Source organism: Propithecus coquereli, unplaced genomic scaffold (assembly GCF_000956105.1).
Source record: "Propithecus coquereli isolate 6110/MARCELLA unplaced genomic scaffold, Pcoq_1.0 Scaffold31, whole genome shotgun sequence".
NCBI classification, from domain to species: Eukaryota; Metazoa; Chordata; class Mammalia; order Primates; family Indriidae; genus Propithecus; species Propithecus coquereli.
Window position 1 is genome coordinate 1,367,039 of NW_012148730.1, and position 20,551 is coordinate 1,387,589.

The window sequence follows — 20,551 nt, forward strand, 5'->3', positions numbered from 1 at the left end:
ACAAAGACCTTGTTTGGGAGCCTGGGACTTCAACAATCACTCCCATTCTATTTTTCTCCCATATTCTGTCAAGGAAAATATGCATCGGATTGGAAATAGGGCCCTGCACACATGAGTGTCATACAAATGGTATTGACCCATGGACATACGGACAGCTCAGGCTGGTCTCGAACTCCTGAGCTCAAACAATCCACCCGCCTCGGCCTCCCAGAGTGCTAGGATTACAGGCATGAGCCACCACGCCCGGCCGATATATTCTTATAGTAGAATATTACGCTGTTATTAAAAATATTTTTGAAGAATTTTTAAATAACATGGGACATTAATTCATTGTTCATTGTAACACTAAAACAATTCATTGTTTTAATGAAAAGTGGAAAAGGATGATCTATGATTGGCTATACAGTATGATCTCAACTATATATTTTTTGAAAGTATGCATAGAAAAAAGACTGGAAGGAAAATACCAAAAGGTTAGTAACAATTACCTCTGGATCATGTAATAATAGATTTTTCTCCTTTATATATTTCTTTATCAAATGTTCAAAAATAAGCATGAATTATTTTTTTAATGATAAAAGCAAAACAATACAATACAAAGCAAAGAGGAAGAATCAGGCAGCCAACACCACCAGTTTCAGCACAGGCGAATGAAGGATGATTAGATTTGATCATTCTGAAGTCCAAGAAAAGAAAAAGATACAGAGTGACTATCTTTGTGAATTTTATCTAGATTTAGGAGGATGGGAATGTCTTACTGGGGAGTCCAGGTTTCAGAAAGACACGCATGTACATGTAATGTAGGCTTCCTGAATGAGCCTGTTCGGTGAACTTGTCTTTTCCCTCTCTCAGTATAAATGAGGCGTGTCTGTTTCAGGGATAGGGAGGAGAGGCTCGTGGTGGGCTTTTAGAAGGTCAGGGTAGAGCAGGAATAACAAACAATGCAGAAATTGAAGAATTCTTTCTGACCTTGTACTTTCACGATGAACTTGCAGCTGGCCCGGTTGTATGCTCGGTCATAGGCAGTATAACGAATCACATGCTCTCCTTCGGGAAATTGAGAGCCAGGCTCAGGTCCCCGAAGTGTCACCCTGCGTGGGACAGGGTGAAAGAGCCACTGAGGAAAGAGACCGTTAGAATTGAGGCCTGAGGCACATCATCACGGTAGCCTCAGCCTATGCAGTTTCAGTGTGAGCAGCCTGGGGGGCTGGGAGAAGCTGCTGGGAGGCATAAGGGGCGTTGTTACCCAGGCTTACCTGGTGATGGTACCATCAGCAGAATCTTTCACCAAGGGTGGGTCCCAGTATACTCGAGCAGTCAGTTTCTCTGGCTCTGCCATCTTCTCACGTGAGTGAGGACAACGGATCTTGGGGGGATCTATGTCTGCCAAGGTAAATAATCAAGTGTTCACTTGCGGGCCTCTGACTTCCCGGGAGGGAACCCATCGAAATAATACCATACACCCCTGGGTAGGTAAAAAGTTCAAGGTGCTCAAAGAAACTGGGGAAGGAGGCCCAACTCCAGGGAAAATGATCATTTTGTTAAGCATATGCTCAGGGTGCCACCACCATAGTGAACAAGAATGCCGGCCGCGGTGCGAATTTCACATCTTTTGTGGCTATAATGCTAGGGTGGCTCTTTGCAGCAGGGCAACTGGGAACAAGCAGCATTTACCTACACATACAGGCTCGCCTCCACTCCACTGCCCGTCTTCCATGCAAATTCGGCTGCGGTCACCTTCCAGGTGGTAGCCACTGGAACAGCTGTAGTCACAGCGGGAGTCAAGAAGCACCCCATTTGTGCAGGTGTAAGTGCCACTAGTGATCAATGGCAGTGCGTGGCATCTCATCTCTAAGAGAGAACCAAGTAGGAAGCTCAGTGGCCTGTGGGACTATCTGGAGGTGATATGTGAGCACCCAGCACAGAGAGAACGATATCAGAGGCAGCAGAAAATATAGACATTCTACCTGAACTGCCCTGATATTTTTGTGCCTAACTGCCTTTTAGCCCTTTTCCCCTAATTGTCTCTGCATTTTCATATTATAAAGTACAGCAGCACTCTTGTGAGGGAGTCTCAAAGAAGGAAATTATTTAAATACTTACTTATACAAGCCCATGGACTTCAAGATCAGACCTGAGTTTGCATCCCAGCTCCACCTCTTAGGAGCTCTGTAACTTGGAGAAGTTGCCTTATCTCTCTGGGTCTCAGTGTTTTCATCAACAAAATGTGGATACCTCATAGGATTGTTATGCAGATTAATAGAGACAATACATATGAACCTCTGGGCTCATTTAGGGCCCCAGCACCTATTCGTTTTCATCTCTTGTTCCTCAAATGCTTGATGCCCTTGAGCATATTCAAAGCTCCTTTTTGAGTATAACTTTAGCACTCCTACAGGCACTGCTCAGCTAAGGCTCACTTACATGCCAAAGTGGGCTGGCCCTCTGTCCCAGCTAGAAAACAAGCAGACCAGTGCATGAAGGGCCAGGTATGGTGGTATTTGATAAAAGCAGACTCTATGTGCTTTAGACAACACACATGCCAGAAGCAGAGCCTGCCACTGTGAATTAATTGTGAGTCTATGCTGGCCAAAGTCTTGTTTGAGATACCTGACACTTGAGAGAAGTCGGCCATATATTACTTCAGGTTGTTTAACTTCAAATCCCGCATACATTCAATTGTTGGGGTTTTAGTAAAGATTTATACAAGCTATGTTCATTTTGCTTCTGGGCCAAACCAGACTTGAAGATGATTGCCTTTTCTGTTTTCCAGTATCCCTTACCTAAAGACCTATGTAAAAGTGACCTCCTTGAAATTAGGGCCAAGAAGAAAGGTTGGTCTGTTCAGATGAATTTGTTTGCTTAGTATCGTATGACAGTGAAAATGATAGATCCAAAGTGTTTGCCCTTTTATTTCTTATAAGGAAGGTCAAAGCTGGAGTCCGTGCTTCAGTGCAGTAATCAACGCATTCTAGTCACCTGGAGACATGTATGTCTCCATTCTTTTAACTGGTTTTAATGTTCACTTGTAATTTATAGCCTTATATTTTTCAATTTTGTCAGGCCAATTCAAATTCATTTAGGAAATGATGGGGTCTAAGTCCCGAAACAACTTAATTCCAGTCACCGGAGGGGTGGGATGACTGCCTTCTTTCTGGCTATCAACCTTCTTTTCTCCTCCACAGCATCTTCTCTGACCAGCCCCATTTCTCTCTTAATGCTCAGCACTTCTGTGTCAAGTTGCATGACATTCGTGTGCACACATTTGTGTTTCTATCCCATTAGTCTATAAGCAGCCTGTGGGTACTTGAGGAACTGAGTAACCTCCCGAAGTGACCAATATAGGGCCCTGCACACATGAGTGTCATACAAATGGTATTGACCCATGGACATACGGACAGATAAAGCTCAGCTCTTAAAAGGGGGTAGGCTATGGAGCTTGAACAAGAGGTAGGGATTTGGAAGCTGAAGGGGGACATGATTTGGAATGTGAGTGTATTAGCATCCTCACATTCTAGCTTTAGGGATTTTTCTGACTTTCAGAAGAAAATGAAGAACAGCAGATGTCTCATAACTTGACTGCCAAGGCCTTATAAGGTTGTAGGCCAGGAAGTACAGCAGTTGACCACAAGTGGGAAAGAGTCTGAGACCGCACATCCTCAGGAGCTCTAGAAGCAGGCCCAAGTCTACAACAGGCCTCAGGCCTAAGCCTTAACCCGCTATCTGCACCCCTGGGCTCCCTGAGTCAGAAGGGTTGGTTGCTACTTAAATGCCCATGCTGCTTGGGCAGTAACCACAGGGAGAGAAAATGAACTAGAATCTTAGGATGGGGAAAGGCCCTGTTGGGGGCCTGTGGAAAATTCTCAATTTGCACTTGAGAGAAAGGCATAATAAACCTCCAGACATATACCCTCAGTGGCTGGCTGGCTGGCTTCTCTGGAAGACACACATCAGCATACACACATACACACACACATACACATACACACACACACACACACACACACACACACAACTTACGCCTGCAGTAGGCAGTTCCAGACCAACGGCGGCTTGGCAGGCATTGCACCGACCTTCGTCCAATCAGTCGAAAGCCCCGATCACAAGAGAGCTCACAACGTGTGCCCAGGCTGCTGTGATAATTTCCTCCCCTTGGTGAGTAGCATGTGGCTTCTCCATCCTGGATATTTAATGTATAACACCATCGGGGAACTGTAGCAATAGAAGAAAAGGAAGCTAGAAGTACAGTAATCAAGACAGGGTGGTGTTGGCGAAAGAATAGGCACATAGATCAATGGATCAGAATAGAGAGCCCAGAAGTAGACCCACACAAGTATGTCAAAATGATTTTTGACAAAGGTGCAAAAACAATTCAATGGAAGAAAGATCACCTTCAAACAAATGGTGCTGGAGCAATTGTACTTCCATATGCAAAAGAAAAAAACTCTCTACCTAAGCTTCACAGCTTAGCAAAAATTAACTCAAAATAGATAATGGACTTAAAAAAAATAGGAAAAAATCTCTGGGATCCAGGGCTACACAAAGAGATCTTTGACATGATACCAAAAGCACAATTCATAAAAGAAAAATTAATAAATTGGACCTACCTTGTCAAAAGTAAAAACTTCTGCTCTGTGAAAGGCATTATTAAGAGATGAAAGACAAGCCACAAACTGGGAGAAAATATTTGCAAACAATATATCTGACAAGGGGCTAGTATGTAGAATATAGAAAGAACTCTGACAACTCAACAGTGAAAAAGCAAACAATCCAGTTAGAACATGGGCAAAAGATATGAACAGACATGTCACCAAAGAGGATATACTGATGGCAAATGAGCACATAAAAAGATGTTCAGCATCATTATTCATTAGGGACATTCAAATTAAAACCACAATGAGATATCATTTGTATACCCATCAGAATGTCTAAACTTAAAAAAACTGGCAATATCAAGTGCTGGTGAAGATGGAGAGAAACTGGAACTCTCATACATTGCTGGTGGATATGCAAAAATACAGCCGCTTTAGAAAATATTTTGATAGATTCTTATAAAAGTAACACCATACTTTCTTTTTCTTTTTTTTTTTTTTTTTTTGAGACATAGTCTCATTCTGTTGCCTGGGCTAGAGTGCCGTGGCATCAGCCTAGCTCACAGCAACCTCAAACTCCTGGGCTCAAGCAATCCTACTGCCTCAGCCTCCTGAGTAGCTAGGACTACAGGCATGCGCCACCATGCCCGGCTAATTTTTTCTATATATATTTTTGGTTGTCCAGCTAATTTCTTTCTATTTTTTTAGTAGAGATGGGGTCTCGCTCTTGCTCAGGCTGGTCTCAAACTCCTGAGCTAAAATAATCTGCCCGCCTTGGCCTTCCAGAGTGCTAGGATTACAGGAGTGAGCCACCGCGCCAGGCCAACACCACACTTTCTTATAAAGAAAGGTACATTTACCATGTGACTCTGCAATCCCACTTTAAGGCATTTACCCAAGTGAGATGAAAACCTGTATCCACACAAAATCCTGCACACAAATGTTTAAAGTAGCTCTATTCATAATTGCCAAAAGCTGGAAACAACTCAAATGTCTCTCTGTGGGTGAACGGTTAAACTAAATGTGGTTTATCCATACAAAAAAATGAAGTGCTGGTACATGCTACGATATGGATGAATCTCAAATGCATTTTGTGAAGTGAAAGGAGCCAGACTCAAAAGGTTACATATTGTAGAATTCCATTTATATGACAAAAATACAGGCAAAAATATAGTGATGGAGTACAGATCAGTGGTTGCCAGAGATCAGGGTGAAGGGAGGGCATAACCTCAAAGGGGCAGTGCTGGGCAAATTTTTGAGGTGATGGAACTGTTTCGTACTGTGGTGGTCATTACCTGATTCAATGCATTTGTCAGAACTCATAGAACTGTACACCAAAAGAGGGAATTTTACTGTATGTAAATTTAAAATAAGTTTTTAAAAAATAACATGACAATGTGAGCTAGAGAGAGGAAGGGAATGTGACATCAAAGAAGTCTGCTTAGGAAAGAGAGCCCGATCCCAGTTCAGCACTGGGCACAAAAGGTTACAGGGTCGTTAAATCATAAGGGCATCATAAAGATGCCTCACTGGGTATACAAAGCAAACGACTCTGTAGTGGGTTCAGAGTTTAAAGGGACACAGATAAACAAGCAGAGGGCCACCTGCCCAAGGATGCATACAGAACATGATGCAGATCTGTTAGCCTAGGGTCGGGAAGGCTAAAGCCCCATGTGAGCTGATTCAGTTTCCAAATCGTAAGGGACAAAAAAGAGGGGGCTTTGCAAAACAAAAAGTAGACGAGAAGCCAAAGGAACAAAGAAAGGCTAGAGCCTCTGCTTGAGCGCAGCTGGAGAATGAAGACAGATGACAGTGAGAAAACTGTTCAACCAATACCACGCGTGGGGCTTCCAGCGTTAGTTTCGAGCTTATGGCAGTGACACACGGCTGCCATCTGGAGACACCATCTCCAAATTACAGAAAGTCTCTTAAGCACTATTGTTGCAGAGCTGTTGATTATAAAGCCACAACACGTACCACAAAGACCTTGTTTGGGAGCCTGGGACTTCAACAATCACTCCCATTCTATTTTTCTCCCATATTCTGTCAAGGAAAATATGCATCGGATTGGAACGGGGAGAACGAGCAAGAATGGTAAAGGGAAATATAAAGCCCAGGATAAACGCCGAGACAGTAGGAGAGGCCCCAGCTATTGTAACTAAGTTTAAACTTGCTGACCTGGAGGAACACTGGCATAAAGACAAAATGTTGAAAGACTGGAGAAGGGCAAAAACACAATCTCAATTTTCAAATAAGGAAGAACGTAGCCTCTGGGAACTATAAGCTGGTGACACTGACAGCACTGACAGCATAGTGTTCTAGAATATTTAAATGTAAGGTTTATGGCAGTTAGAGGAGTAGTGATATCCAGGAGCCCTTGGAAACAAGTAATTCCAGACTGACCTCATTTGCTTCTGGGTAGGGTCACCAGACTGGAAGAGCAGGAGAAGTGATGGGTACACTTTGCGGAAGTAAGTGAGGCATGTAATAATGCTTTTCATGCCACTAATGTGGATGAGATGAAGAAATTTAGGAGAGGTGACAACACGGTTAAAATGATTCATAACTGGCTGAGCAACTGTACCTAAAGAATGTCAGTGGGAACCTGAAATTCAGAATGTAGTTAAACGCTACATGGCGAAAATGCGTAAGTCTTTACTGAATATCCACTGTGTGCCAGGCATCAGGCTACATGTCTTCCTTTTCCCGTACATCGTCTCATATAGCTCTCCCAACAGCGCTGTGAGGTAGGTAGGTGTGTATCCTTCTTTTGCAGATAAGGAGGTAACTTGCCCAGGGTCCCTCAGCAAGTAAGTGGCAAAGCTTGGATTTGAACCCAAGCTTTGTCAGCTCTAAAACCCATATCCTTTCTAACCACGATATCTGCCACTGCATCATGATAGGCTGCTATTTTGAAGTAAACAATGACCTTGTTGAATAGGTAATATATCCACATGGCTCAAAGTTCGAAAAGTATAGAAAGTTACATAGTAAAATATCTCCCTCCCACCTCCTTAGTTCCCTCCCAATGAACCACTATTAAAAGTTTCTTTATGCATATAAAGCAAAGGTTGGTATATAGCTTCTTATTTTTCCCCTCCTTTTTAGAACATACAATTGCATTATTACGCCCACCGTTCCACAACTTAACGATGTATTTACAGATCTTTTTACATCAGTACATAGCAAGCATGCAATTTATCTAAATGAAATAACATTTGTAAAATACATAGCACAGTGTCTGGCACATAATAGGTGTATGTCCAGGGTCAAAGAGCTGGAAGGTGGAGGAATTGGGATTTGAACTCAGGCTCATGGCCTCTGTCTCTGTAGCTATTCATCTATCTCTTTTTAGGGCATATTAAGAAAAAAAAAGTGCTGACAACAGGGTTGAAAGGGCCTTCTTTGTGATTATCTTCAGATAACCCAGGCAGCGTGACTGGCTTGCCCAGGGCTGAGGCAAGCTGTGAGGAAAGCAGCAGCCCAGCCAACTGCGGGAAAACTTCAGAAAAGGGTTTCTGACTCCAAGCTAGGAGTCAGGATAAGGGCATGACAGAAAGTGTGAGATGAATGAAAGTGATAGCAAATGACATGGCAGTTTGCTCTAAAATAACGATCTGGTTTTTTACCGGCTGGTTCTTTTCTTAAACAATGAGTTACATTTTTGATGAAAGAGATAGACTGAGCGTGGCTTTGCAGTCAAAGACCAAGGTTTAAATTCCTGCCGTGCCGAGCATCTCCAAGCTCTGTGACTCTCCAAATATAACTTCCCTGAGCTTAGCTTCCCGATCTGTAAAATGAGGGATAATAAACCAGTTCCATAGGGCTGTTATAAGAATCAAATTACATTGAGTGTGTAAAATATCTAACCCTACGAATGATATTCCCTAGGTCAGTGTCTGGATTTGAGCCACTGTCTCAACCCTCTTCAAGCAACAAGTGGCTGTAGCTTCCAGCGTTAGTTTCAAGCATGTGACCTGTGACACACACCACTGCCATCCGGAGACACCATCTCCAAATTATGGAAATTTCTTAAGCACTGCAGTTGCAGAGCTGTTGATTATGAGGTCACAAAGACCTAATATGGGAGGCTGGTACCTCAGGTTGTTATTTTCCTGGCCACCCACTCCCCCCATCATTGATAACCTCATTCAATTCGTTTTACGCCCTGAGACTAAGTCTCAAAGACAGCCATGAGACACTAGATCCCAAGGCCAAAATCTGCTATGCAGCTTATATTTTTCTAAAGGGCTTTATGCTTATTAACCAATGAGGAAGGTTAATATTAATCATAGGGCTGTCAGCTCCCTTGAATGTACCTTCTGCATCTGTTGCTTTTTACTATGCACCTCTCCCATTTATATTTTCCCACGATATGGCTTCTGCTCCCAGAATGCCAATGGTCGGCATCTACTTTTTATTATATGTGGCTCGGTGAGAGTGACACACATGCTCCTTCTGTTAAATAGATAACTATTTCATTGAGAGTAATAAAAAGTAAACCAAAGAGGCAGTACACAATGAAGGCCGAAGGAGTGGTCTAGACAATAAACATTTAATTGAGAAGAGGTACATAGTAGGTACTCAATAAATATTCAGTGAGAGAATGGAGGGGTGAGGGAAAGCTCAGTGTGGGCTAAGGCAGTCTGGGAACAGAGTAGCCAGGTTGAAGCATAGATTTCAGGTGGGGAGAATGAGTGAGAAGTTGTCAGGCTGGGAAGCTAGACTGAGGCCAGATTCTGGTTAAAAATGGTTATAGTGGGCCATTAGGTTTGGAGGAGGGAGAAACATGAGTCAGAGAATCCAGTTAGAGGCAACTGCCATTACATATGTGTGAGGTAAATGTGTGAGGTAAATGGATTAATAAAGAAATGACAGGTCTCAGTGACCGACTGTGAGAAGTGATGAGGAAAGGGGGGCGACTCAAGGTGATAGGGGCTACTAGAGGTGACATTGAGGTATTTTGAAGTCCAAGTAACTAAGAGAATGATGGTACCATTATCAGAAGTGGGGAGGTCAGCTGGTAGAACCTTTTTCAGGCAAGATGAAAGAATTTTGTTTCAGACATTTCCAAATGGAAGTGCCCAGCAGCAGTTGGAGATGGAATCTAGGAGCTCAGGAGACGGGTCAGGGCTGCTTGAAGTTCAGATCCCAGCCTCATTCTCTCTATTGTCACCGCTGGAGAGCCCATCGCCTTTCTTAGCTTCAGCTGTGGCCAGAACAGTGCAATGTCATGGAGCCCAAGGAAGGGAGGAGAAGAAAGAGATGTGTCCACTGCTGCTGGAGGGACTGAGGAGTCTGAAGCTCCTGAATCACAAGAAAGGGCCATGTGATTTGGTCATTGGGAGAGAATTGTGATCTTCAAGAGATGTCATTTCAGCTTGGAGATTTGTGGGTGCGTGGGTGGGAAACAGACTGTAGGGAGTTTAGGAGTTAGTGGGTGTTGAGAGAGAGAGGCAGTGAGTGTGGACCATTTGGCAGTGAGAAGAAAACAGGTAAAAGGTAGCTAGAAAGGAGCCCAGAGGAGCCCAAAGCTCTGATATTTCTCTATTGAAACTATTTTCTCAAAGGTCACCATTTATCTCCTTCTCGCCAAATAAAATGTTTGCTCTACTCTTGATTTGATCTCTTTGCAGTATTTGACACAGTTGATCTCTTACTACTCCCTTTCCTTAAAACTCTCTTCTCCTGTGGCTTCTATGATAGACACTATCCTGATCTCCTGCTACATGGCTGACCACCAACTCTCTATTTTTGCCTTGCTGGCTCCTCTTCTCCTACTCATATCTACAAATGTCTTCTAAGCCTCCAGCCTTGGCCCTCTGCTCTCTCAAACAGCCCATGCATCTAAGGTGATGACTTACAAAGCTCCTTCTTGCCATTTCCAACAGCCTATAGGGCATCTTTACCAAACCAGTTTTCTTTTTTAACCTTGTCTTTCTGAGAGGGGTCCTGCAATTCTCCCAGATATTCAGACTGGATGCTTTCAGACATCAGTTGCTTTCTTAGCATTTTGGTACATCAAATCTGTATCATCTCAAATCTTGTCATCTCTTTCTTTGAAACATCCCTGGGGTTCATCCTTACTCTCCATTTTTTTTTTTTTGCCACTACCCCCAATCATCTCTAGGCAACATTACTGTAACTGGTTTCTGGAGAGTCTTCCTGACTCAGGCTCTACCACTCCAAATCCCTACTTTTTGTACAGAATAACTAGATTAATGCTCTGAAATTACAATTTACTGTGTCACTTCCCTGTGCACAAATATATGATGGCTCCATATAGCTCCTAGCACAACAGCTGAACTCTTCTGCATGGCTTGCAGAGCATAGAAACAGAGAATCAGAAACAGAAGGGATACTAGATAGGACCTGGCCTAACTTTCTTTATAATGCAAGAATTGCTATTCAGCATTCTTCAGTCCACTTGCCTCTCCTTAGAAGAGTCCCCAGATCATGGAGTCTTTCCTAATTTGGTCTCACTCTTTATATTCAATTTTCTTTTCTTTTTTTTTTCCTTTTTCTTGCTCCATTTCCCAGGCTGGAGCTGGAGTGTAGTGGCGTGATCATGGCTCACTGCAGCCTCGAACTCCCGGGCTTAAGCGATCCTCCTACCTTAGCCTCCCGAGTAGCTGGGGCTAAAGGCATGCACCACTATGCCTGGTTAATTTTTAAACTTTTTGTAGAGACAAGGTCTTGCCATGTTGCCCAGGCTGGTCTTGAACTACTGGCCTCAAGTGATCCTCCTGTCTTGGCCTCCCAAAGTTCTGGGATTACAGGCATGAGCCACCACACACAGTCTCAATTTTGCTTTTCTACTACCTCCATAGTCCATCTCCTCTAGTCACAGTGGTTTCTTCTTAGCTCCCTCCTCTACCAGGTTTGTTCCAACCTCCTTGTTTTTAACCATCTGCTTTGCTGAATGTCTTTCACTCCCTTTTCTAGTTCTCAAAATCCTACCCATAGTTCTAGGCCTAGTCTAAACATCATCTCTCATGACCTCATCTCTTCGTCTTAACTCCTATTGCATTTACTGCTACCATGTAGCTAATTTTATCCTCCCCTCACCCCCAACAGAATGTAAGCTCCTTGAGGGAGAAAAACCCATATCTTAGACTTCGTATCACCCAAAGGCTTACCTTACACAGAATTAGTCATAAAGTAGGTTCTCAGTGAATACTTAATGATTAATAATAGATCTGCAACTTTAGGGCTAGAGAGGTGAGGTCACACAGCAAGTCAGTAACCAAGTTCACGAGTAGAAATCACAGCCCCTGTGTCCCTGTGCTGCAGTTTTGGCACATATGAGCCTAGCCTGATGAGAATGCTTCAGGGATGGGCCTAGGTCTTAGGCCAGAATAGAGCCTTCCTGAGCCTGAGGAGCAGGAAGAATTACCTCGGTAGTCCAGGGCAGGGGCCCGTGGGACCTCTTCTGCATATACTTCATTGTAGCTTTCATCTGGATAGTAGCCCGAACCTATTACAGAATGAAGAAGACAATATCAAGATGGTGTTTTGATTTCTCCCTCAAGTCCTTCCCAACCTTCCTCCTCTCCCACCACCCATCCAACTTTGTTCCTGAGGACGTGGTGCTCCATGCATGGGTCAGGAGCCATGTGAATATTTTGTGGGGGAAATTTTGCCTTGTAAGGCAGCAGAACTACTGTGGGCAAAACCTCAGCATCTCAGGGGCATATAGGGCAAGGTCGTGGTCAGGAGGCTTACTGGTAACACTAGAAAACTCCATTCAAAAGAAAAAATAATCGAACTTCTTGACCATTCATCAATCCCGTCAATCTGGCCTACGTATAACCCATTTCCTTGATGCAACACTTGAGTCTTGGTGAGTCATTGATGACCAAGCTCTGAGGATGGACTGTGGTTCCAGCTAGGAGGAGAAAACAGAGCCTGAGTAAGTGTCTTGTCCCTAGTGACAGGCCTGCTCACAGTCCTCAGAGGGAAACAGTAACTCAAGCTCCCACTAGCCCACAAGGCATGAGCCTTTTTGCCACTTGATTGCCTTTGCTGGAGGTGGCATGCCAAGGCAGAGAGGAATGGCTCAAAAGGCAAGGAGAAATGAGAACAGTTTCATGAGCACTTTGCCCTGGTTTGGAGAAAAGAGAAGGCAGAGTCCTTTGGATAAATTTCCTGTTTCTCTAATCAGCAGGGGCTTTAGTAAGCAGCTGCTGAGCTTAAAGAACATTCCTAATCTACTTCCGTCAAGTGGCACAGTCCCTGGTGGAGGCAGGTCTGCGGCTGTCTGGGAGACTAAACAGTATGTTCCACCAGACGGCAGGAAATCGGTCATGAATACGAACTAATTGGAAAACAACTTGGTCCTTTCCGGAGAGAAGTTTCCGGAAGCCCTGCTTTTAGCCTCCCTGAGCCCTAATGCACGCACAAGAATAGGGCAGCCATTCGTGCTGGAGTCAGAAGACAATTCCCCATTTCCAGGAGAGGGTGTGCTTCCAGGACAGGGCTGGGTTTTAGTGCTGGAGCCCTTTGGCCTGTGTAAACACTCAGACCACAAGCTTGCATGCCTCCTTGCTGGGAAGAGGCACAGGGCCCCCTGCACTGAAGGGTGGAGCAGAGGGCTCCATGATGAAGCTCCTCCGTTCGCCAGGAGCCCAGACTGGGGGTGGGAGGGTGAGGTGTTGGGAAACCAGTCCAACTTGGTGAACAAGGGAATGAATCAAATTGAAAGTTTGCCCTATGAAATCATGTCCTTGTTGGTTTGCCCTCATTCCAGAGGAAAGAGTTCATTTTTCCTCTTTCCCTTTCTTTCTTTTTTTTTTCCTGTTTTCTCATTTCAATTCTTCTTCTGGCTTCCCTTTATTTTCCCTTAGGCCTCATCTCCCCTTTTCCCACATGGAAGGTTTCTCTGTGGGGGGTCATGGAATTCTTGTCAGCTGTTTCAGTTTAGTATTAGTCTCCAAGCCTTCCAGCTCCTGTAAACAAGAGGCCAGATGTGCATGATTCCCTAAAATATTAGGTCTCCCCACTCTTGTTCTAGAGCTGGCTGTAGAAATGCTCAGCAGAGAGCAAACATCTGTTTACCAGAAGAGAAAATGGGAGTGTCAGAGGCCTATGGCTGAATAATAGTAACAAACACGACAACAACAATGACCGTTAACATCACTCAGCTCCGACTCTGGGTTAAGCACCTTACATATGTTAGCTCACTATGTCACCATAACATCTCAGTAGGATAGACACCACTAATACTCTCCAATGTACAGACGAAGCAGCAGGTTCAGAGGAATCAAGGGAGTTGCCCAAGATCTCGCAGCTAGTAAGCGGCAGGGTGGGTCTGTCTGACCCCTAGTTACCAGACTCAGACATTCCACTAAAGATGGTGGTTAGGGAGAGCTTTTGACAATGTCCAGCGGGGATAAAAATCCAAAATCTTTCTTGCAACCCAGCTTTTTTACTCTGTGTGTGTGGGATTGAAGGCCACCAAGTATTTGACATCATTCCAGAATTACAGGGCATGTGGGAAAACTGAGGGGAAGACTCAATCAGATAATTACAGTGTCCATTAGGGTGTGGAGGTAGCTGGGCCAGTGCCAAGTTTGCTTTGTGCTGGGAATGGGCTCAGGCTTCCTTACCACTTGAAACTTTTCCATTTCCTCACTTTGCCTGTCTTTGAGCATTTTTGGAAATGTTGGGATACTGAGATGGGGTATGAGAATGAAACTAGAGGGACGCTCTACATTATTCTATCCGCTTGTCCCTCTTCAGCCCTGGGCGGAAGGGCTTGGGCAGCATTCCTCAGTTTCTTTAGATGAATCAGTGGCTGATTACTGTGTGGTCTGCTACTGGGTTCCTCTAACCTCCACAGCACAGTCCGGCCCTCTAAGCACTGCCCTTCACAAAGGTATGGTTGGAAATGTAATTGATAGTTGAAGACTATTTTAAGATCCACATTAATGCTTGGCTTATGATGACAGAAACAGTCTGACTTTCTGAGCTGCACAGATATGCCAATGCACACTTTTAACTCACTCTTTGCTTTATTTATATTCTTAACCCTTTCCAATCCCTGTACCCTTTTTCTGATTAGCCCTGAATCCACACTTGGCCACTTTCCTTGTACCATGCCCATTTGAGGACAAGGCTATAGAAGTGAACAAAACAGTCCTGGATGCATAGAGAGTGCTCAATAAATATTTGTTGAATGAATGAATGAACAAATGCACAGAGGCAAGCCCAGAAGCTGAGCTAGCAATGTAGGGGAGAATCATTGGAACTCCAAATGCCTCTTATGTAGCCTCCTAAGAATAGAAGACAGTAAAATGAGTGGGTTTGTAGGGCTGTCAGAGACCTCGCTAGGCTGGGCTTCTCAGAAGGAGTAACCTGGTGATTCATGTGAAAGTGGGGTGTGCCACCTTTGCAAACATCCCTTTGAGAACCCCAAATGAATATAAGTTTTTAAAAACTGCCTTTGCATGCCATGAGGTTTCATACAGGTGTTCAAAATTGGGCTTTGAGCCATCTAATACCCCTTCCCTTAGTCCTGTGGTCTTTGGCTGGATTTTGGTCTTCTGTACTTGAACTAAAGCTAGGCGGAGGGTGAGTGCGGGGGGTGGGCAGCTGCATATTTATCTCCTGGAGACTTGGGGCTCATTTAACTCCAAACAGTGTGTGCTCTGCCAAGGGCTTGACTTGAATTTTTTCATCTCAATGTCAGCCCTTGTGTTTCACCCCCTACAAAGCCAGGTTAAGCCAAAGGGGGGAAGAAGTTTGCATATTTGTTTGAAAGCTTGATGCAGCTGTTCCAGATAAACAGAGCTACTGCCAAAGGCCTCCACCAGGAGCTAAGGGCATGTGGAAAATTTTAGCCGCAATGACTGTGGCTGTTATGGGAGCAGTTTGTTATTTACTCATCCCTGGATATTTTCCTAACCCCATTGGTTGGGCCTGTCTCCTTCCCCTACTTCCCCCAGCCCCTGTGAGGGCAGACACTGCAGGCCACAGAATATTCTTAGCAATTGGAATGCCAGCTGGGCCTCATCGAAAGCCTCTGTATGCCACCTTATTATCCTTCCCTCATGCCTCCCCCCTCTCCCTTTCCCTATCCTCACTGAGTCTGTTCTCTTTAGCTCCCTATGTCTCCAGGGGTGAAGGGTGAAATGTTCAGGAATCCAGAAATCTCCATCCCTTCTGAAGTAAGGAACAAACCAGAAGAGACTGGGGAATTCCTGATTTAGAGAATGTGATCTGTATTACCATTAACAGCTTTGGTAGAAAGGACCTATAAAAATCTCATTTTATAAAATAAGGTCAGGGACAGAGTGGGAGAGAGATAGAGAGAGAAAGAGAGAAGGCAAGAGAGAGAATGGAAGGTCTGATGGATTCTTGTTTCCCTGGAATAGATTGTCTCCCTTATTTTTTCCAAATGAGATATGTGGTCTAAGTCCTATTTTTTGTGGTCTTGACAAGGGTATTTGACTCGTAAAGAGATTAATGTTAATAAGTACTAGACTCATAAAGAAATTCATATTAGAAAATGGTTTTCGGGAAGCTGCGGGGGGAAGTAGGAAAGACAATGGTCTCAAAGACCATGTTGTCCAGCCTTTTCATTTTTGTGCCTGCATAGCCTATTTTCAAACAGCTCTTGCTAGAGTGCCTCAAAAGCCTCCCTTGGTAGTCTGTTGCAATGTTTCACCATCTTTATTGTCCTTGAATAGTTCTTCTCTGTATGTAAAATAGAGATCTCTCATTGTAGTCTAATTCTTCCCTCCTCCAAGTCTTAGTCTAGACTCTGCCCTCCCTGGAAATAATGGACAACAGCACTTAGAACTTACCTGCATACCATGTTGGTGTCACTGCTGGAGTTAAGAAGAACAGCAGAGAGAGGGCTCCTCTTTGAGTTAGTTGACTGGCCATCCTTGAAAGGGAGAGTTAGGGAGACAAGAGTAGAGGTATGTGACCTGAAGTACCAGGGCAAAGGAAAATGACTTTCAGAAGTCAGCCATCAGGGAATTTCCAAAAGTGAGGGGAAGCAGAAATACAGGATCTGTGAGGTAGAAGAGAGATTTTATAATTAAAATACTATTAAATTAAAAAAAATAAAATTAATGAATGTCTGTTATATCATCCCCCTCATAAGGATCTTCTGCTTTATAGAATGATAAAACTTTATTTGTTATTTACAGTCCCTTTTCCTCCCAGGAAACATTCAATCTTCAACTGATTGTGGTGGGATCAGATGCAAATGCTCCATGGTCCAAGTTACAGAGAGGGACACTGAGGTACTGAGACTAGGAAAGGGACAACATAAAGTCACATAGAACCAGAAGGTAATCTGGTGATCTAAAGGCTGCCACTTAATGGTTTCGTCCATTCAACTAGCATTTCCTAACCACTAATCTGGGAAAATGTTAACATATATAGTCTAAGAGCTTGAACTTTGGAGTTACACAGATCTGTATATAAATCCAATTTTGTCACCTATTGTCTGTGGGGCCTTGGACAAATTCCTTAACTTCTCTGAGCCTAAGTTTCCTTATCTATAAAATGGAAATAATAATAGTATCTACCTTATAGAACAGATTATTGCCTGGCACATAGGGAAGCAATCAATATATATGTTAGACAATATTATTACTAACTTTGTATTGGACAGGACTGGATGTTTCCTTTCCTAGTCTCCCAGGCAGTAACTATATTTTGGCTTTCCTCTTAGCTTTGGGTTTCGAGGCTTAGTGGTTTGGTAGTGGCTTCTGGCTTTCAAGTCGAGCCTAACTTTCTAGTTTCACCCTGCTGAGCCAGCAGGAAGTCAGAGAGGTTGGGGAGGACCTACTGAGGTACATGAGGAGAAAGCGAGCAGGCTCCAGGTACCCTCTCACTTCCTGCCCTGTCCTCACTCTAATGGGATGAGAGTTTTGTGGTTCCCAGTGGGCAAATACTTCATAAATGACAGGATTAAAACTTACTGCCCATTGGTATAAACTGGCCACTGGACCTTTCAGTAAGCACCCATTCACCCACATGCTTTCAGTGAACTGCCACGCTCAGGGGAGCAGTCAGTCCCAGAAACGGAGAAACGAAAAGATGGCAGATTCTGGCCAGAGTCCCTCAGTGACATGCAAAGTCCAAGAAGGGCAAAAATTCATTTTCCAATTCATTGCTACTTGGCTTCAGATTTTGTCTAGAGAGTGGCAAGGAAGCAGGATCGAGAAAAAGCGACAGCAAGTGAAGGAGGCAAGGAAAGTAGAAAGATGTGGGAAGGAAGCTAGAAAGAAAAGCAAGTCTGACGGAGCTGAAGGAAAGAGATGGATAAAAGCAGGAGGAGGCAACAGAAGGAGAAAGAGGAGATTAAAGAGAGATCCAGGAAAATGAACAGCTAGATAACTGATCACTGACCCCTCTCCCACATGCAGCCTCCCTCCAGTTCCTTTGTTCTGGAGCAGGGACTTTCCTTCTTCAGACCCGACATTCTGAGTCTGTGACCTCTTACCTGCCAGCTCCTCCCCAGTCTCAGACTGAAAACGTGACTCACTAGAGTCAACCATCCCTCTGCTGTGGGCTGAGAAGGTAGCGGGAACATGTGTTTGCAGCCAGGTCACGGCACAAAGTGCAATGAAATGCAGCATATGATACAGTTTCATGAAAGAGCTTCTCCCCCTCTAACCTCAGTCATGTTTCCCAAGTCCCGGGTCTTTTTAGCCCCTCCGTGGTTGTGATTTGGGGTAATGTAGTGTGGAGGGGTTAATTGCAAATCTTACCTGTTTACGGTCTTTTGTGCTCTCTTTCTCTTTCCTCCTCGTTCTCCTTCCTCTCTGCTCCTCTCATCAGTTGGAAAAAACTTCTACTTTAACATTCCTAGAACGAGTGGCTCCTGGTCTGTCCGGGCCTCCGGGATTCTGTTAACACTGCCCAGATGTTAGGACGTCTGCATCTGCCAAAAGTTTCCTTAAAGCTATATTATCCTCACAACTATAGTTGTTCCTCCCTCAGAGAAGGGTTTTAGAGAGATGGGGGAGAAAGAACACGCGGATTAGAGAAACTCAGTCCGTCTGCTGCGGAACAGGGGGAAGTGTGAATGGCACTGGCTCCAAGCCCGTGAGTATAGTGATGACTAACAGAGGCTGGCTAAAGGGCCTCCAGAGATGTGTTGCACTGAAAAGAACACTTTGTATGACTCAGCATGACATCAGGATTGAATGAAAAGGAATTTCAGAAACTCCAAGGAGAAGGGAAGAGTGTAGCTGACTTTGACATTCCCTGGAGATTTCTCCTATAATCCCTTAGACTCTTCAACTCCAAGTTGCCTTGCCATCTACATGGTACAGGGTCAGACATACTTTGAATCCCTTGCTCTGGTGATCTAACTTCTCTGGACTTCACTTTCTGATAAGATTATATTGTTTACAAAAAATACCACGTGCTTCTTGCCTGAAGAATCAAGACCGATGGTCCATATTAAGAATGGAGGAAAAGCATACCTAGGGAAAATTTAGTGGGAGGCTGTTTAAGTGAATCTAGATGATAGGTGCATGGCAAGATTATAGCCATTGCTAAACTGTTTCCCAGTGGTCTCTGATGGAGGGCGGATGTTTCTCTTCACTAAGCATGCTTTCTTCATTTTAGTATTTGATAATGAGACTATTCTACCATAGTATAGATCCGCTCCTAACAGTCTCCCTCCCCTCACAGTTGACATTTCCATCTGTTGAAAAATCAGTGGTTGTAGAAGAAAAATGTTAAAGTTGATATAGAAAGGGTTTCTCCCCTGTGTATGCAAGGAAATAGATAACCCCTTCTCAGTCATCAGGGGGAGAATTGCACGTGCAATAATGCAAAATTCAGAAGCGTACCTCAGTCTACTTCACTTCCAATCTACACATCAAAAATACATATCGAGTATCTACCGTGTGTTTAACAGTGTGATAGCAATATAAAGAAGCCGAAGATATGATTTCGATCTCCTTCATTCAATAAGTTTATCAAGCATCTGTTATGTCAGGAATGATGGATGTAGTGGTGAACAAGACAGACAAAATCCCTGGCATCCTAACCCATAATTAATTCAACAAACATTTGTTGAGCATCTATTAATATTATGTGCCACACATTGTTCTAGGAAGAAACATCAGTGGAAAAAACAGACAAAAATCCCTGTCTTCATGGAATAGAGGAGACAGACATCAAACAAAAGTATTCTTAATTACACTTGCGTGTTTAAGGAATCTTTATTGGTCATCCACTATAAGCTAAGCACTGGGGATACGGTGATGAGCAAGAAATGCGTGAGCTTTGATCTTATGGAGCTTATTTGCCAGCGCCCACAGAGTGTGTGTTTAGTACGGGAGAGAAGGGGGCCACAATCAATTAGAAAACAATATAACACCATATAGTAAAAAAACACCAAAAGCTATAGTATAGACTTAGAGGACTCTAGGAGGAGGTCAGAGGAGCGGGGCATCTGGGAAGAGGTTGGCCTTGGTCTATTCTCAGGCAAAGCAAATGACATAAACAAGAGCTCACTGTTAGGCCAGAGGGGGATGGGCAGTCTGGTAAGAGGGTTCAGGGAGTGGAAAGAAACAAAGTTGAATAAATAGGGTAGGGCCAGAAGATCAAATATAGGAGTTTATTCTAAACTTCTGTGTTAGGAAATAGTGAATATATTAAGTGCGAATGTGTGTGTGTGTGAGAGAGAGAGAGACAGAGAGAGAGAGAGAGAGAGAACACAAAGTAATTAATTCTCCCAGGGATGTTTTCTTTCTTAAAAACCCCTTCACTGGCTCCCTCTTGGCATAGAGTACAGTCCAAGCTCCTTAGCATGGCATAGCATGCCCTTCACAGGGCAAACCCCAACTATTTCCTCAGTCTAGTTTTGAACATTCACCCCATGACTCCCCATTCTGGACACACTGAGCCACTTGTTCTTCCTTTCCCACCTTGGTGCCTTTGCACAGACATAGTTACTCTACACTGCAGTCCCTTCCCTCCTT

The 20,551-nt window shown here is 43.8% G+C and overlaps 1 protein-coding gene across 1 annotated transcript in view; it reads right to left on the minus strand.

Annotated features, from left to right (window-relative positions):
- Positions 1 to 16,481, minus strand: part of SRPX2 (sushi-repeat containing protein, X-linked 2) — a 20,978-nt gene extending 4,497 nt beyond the window's left edge. Inside the window, exons 1-6 of the mRNA XM_012650040.1 lie at positions 16,400 to 16,481; positions 11,989 to 12,069; positions 4,021 to 4,212; positions 1,675 to 1,851; positions 1,257 to 1,383; positions 970 to 1,091 (exon numbers count right to left, since the gene is read on the minus strand). Coding sequence (XP_012505494.1) covers positions 970 to 1,091; positions 1,257 to 1,383; positions 1,675 to 1,851; positions 4,021 to 4,212; positions 11,989 to 12,069; positions 16,400 to 16,481 — 781 coding nt within the window. The remainder of the gene's footprint in view (positions 1 to 969; positions 1,092 to 1,256; positions 1,384 to 1,674; positions 1,852 to 4,020; positions 4,213 to 11,988; positions 12,070 to 16,399) is intronic.
- Between the last annotated feature and the right edge of the window lie 4,070 nt (positions 16,482 to 20,551).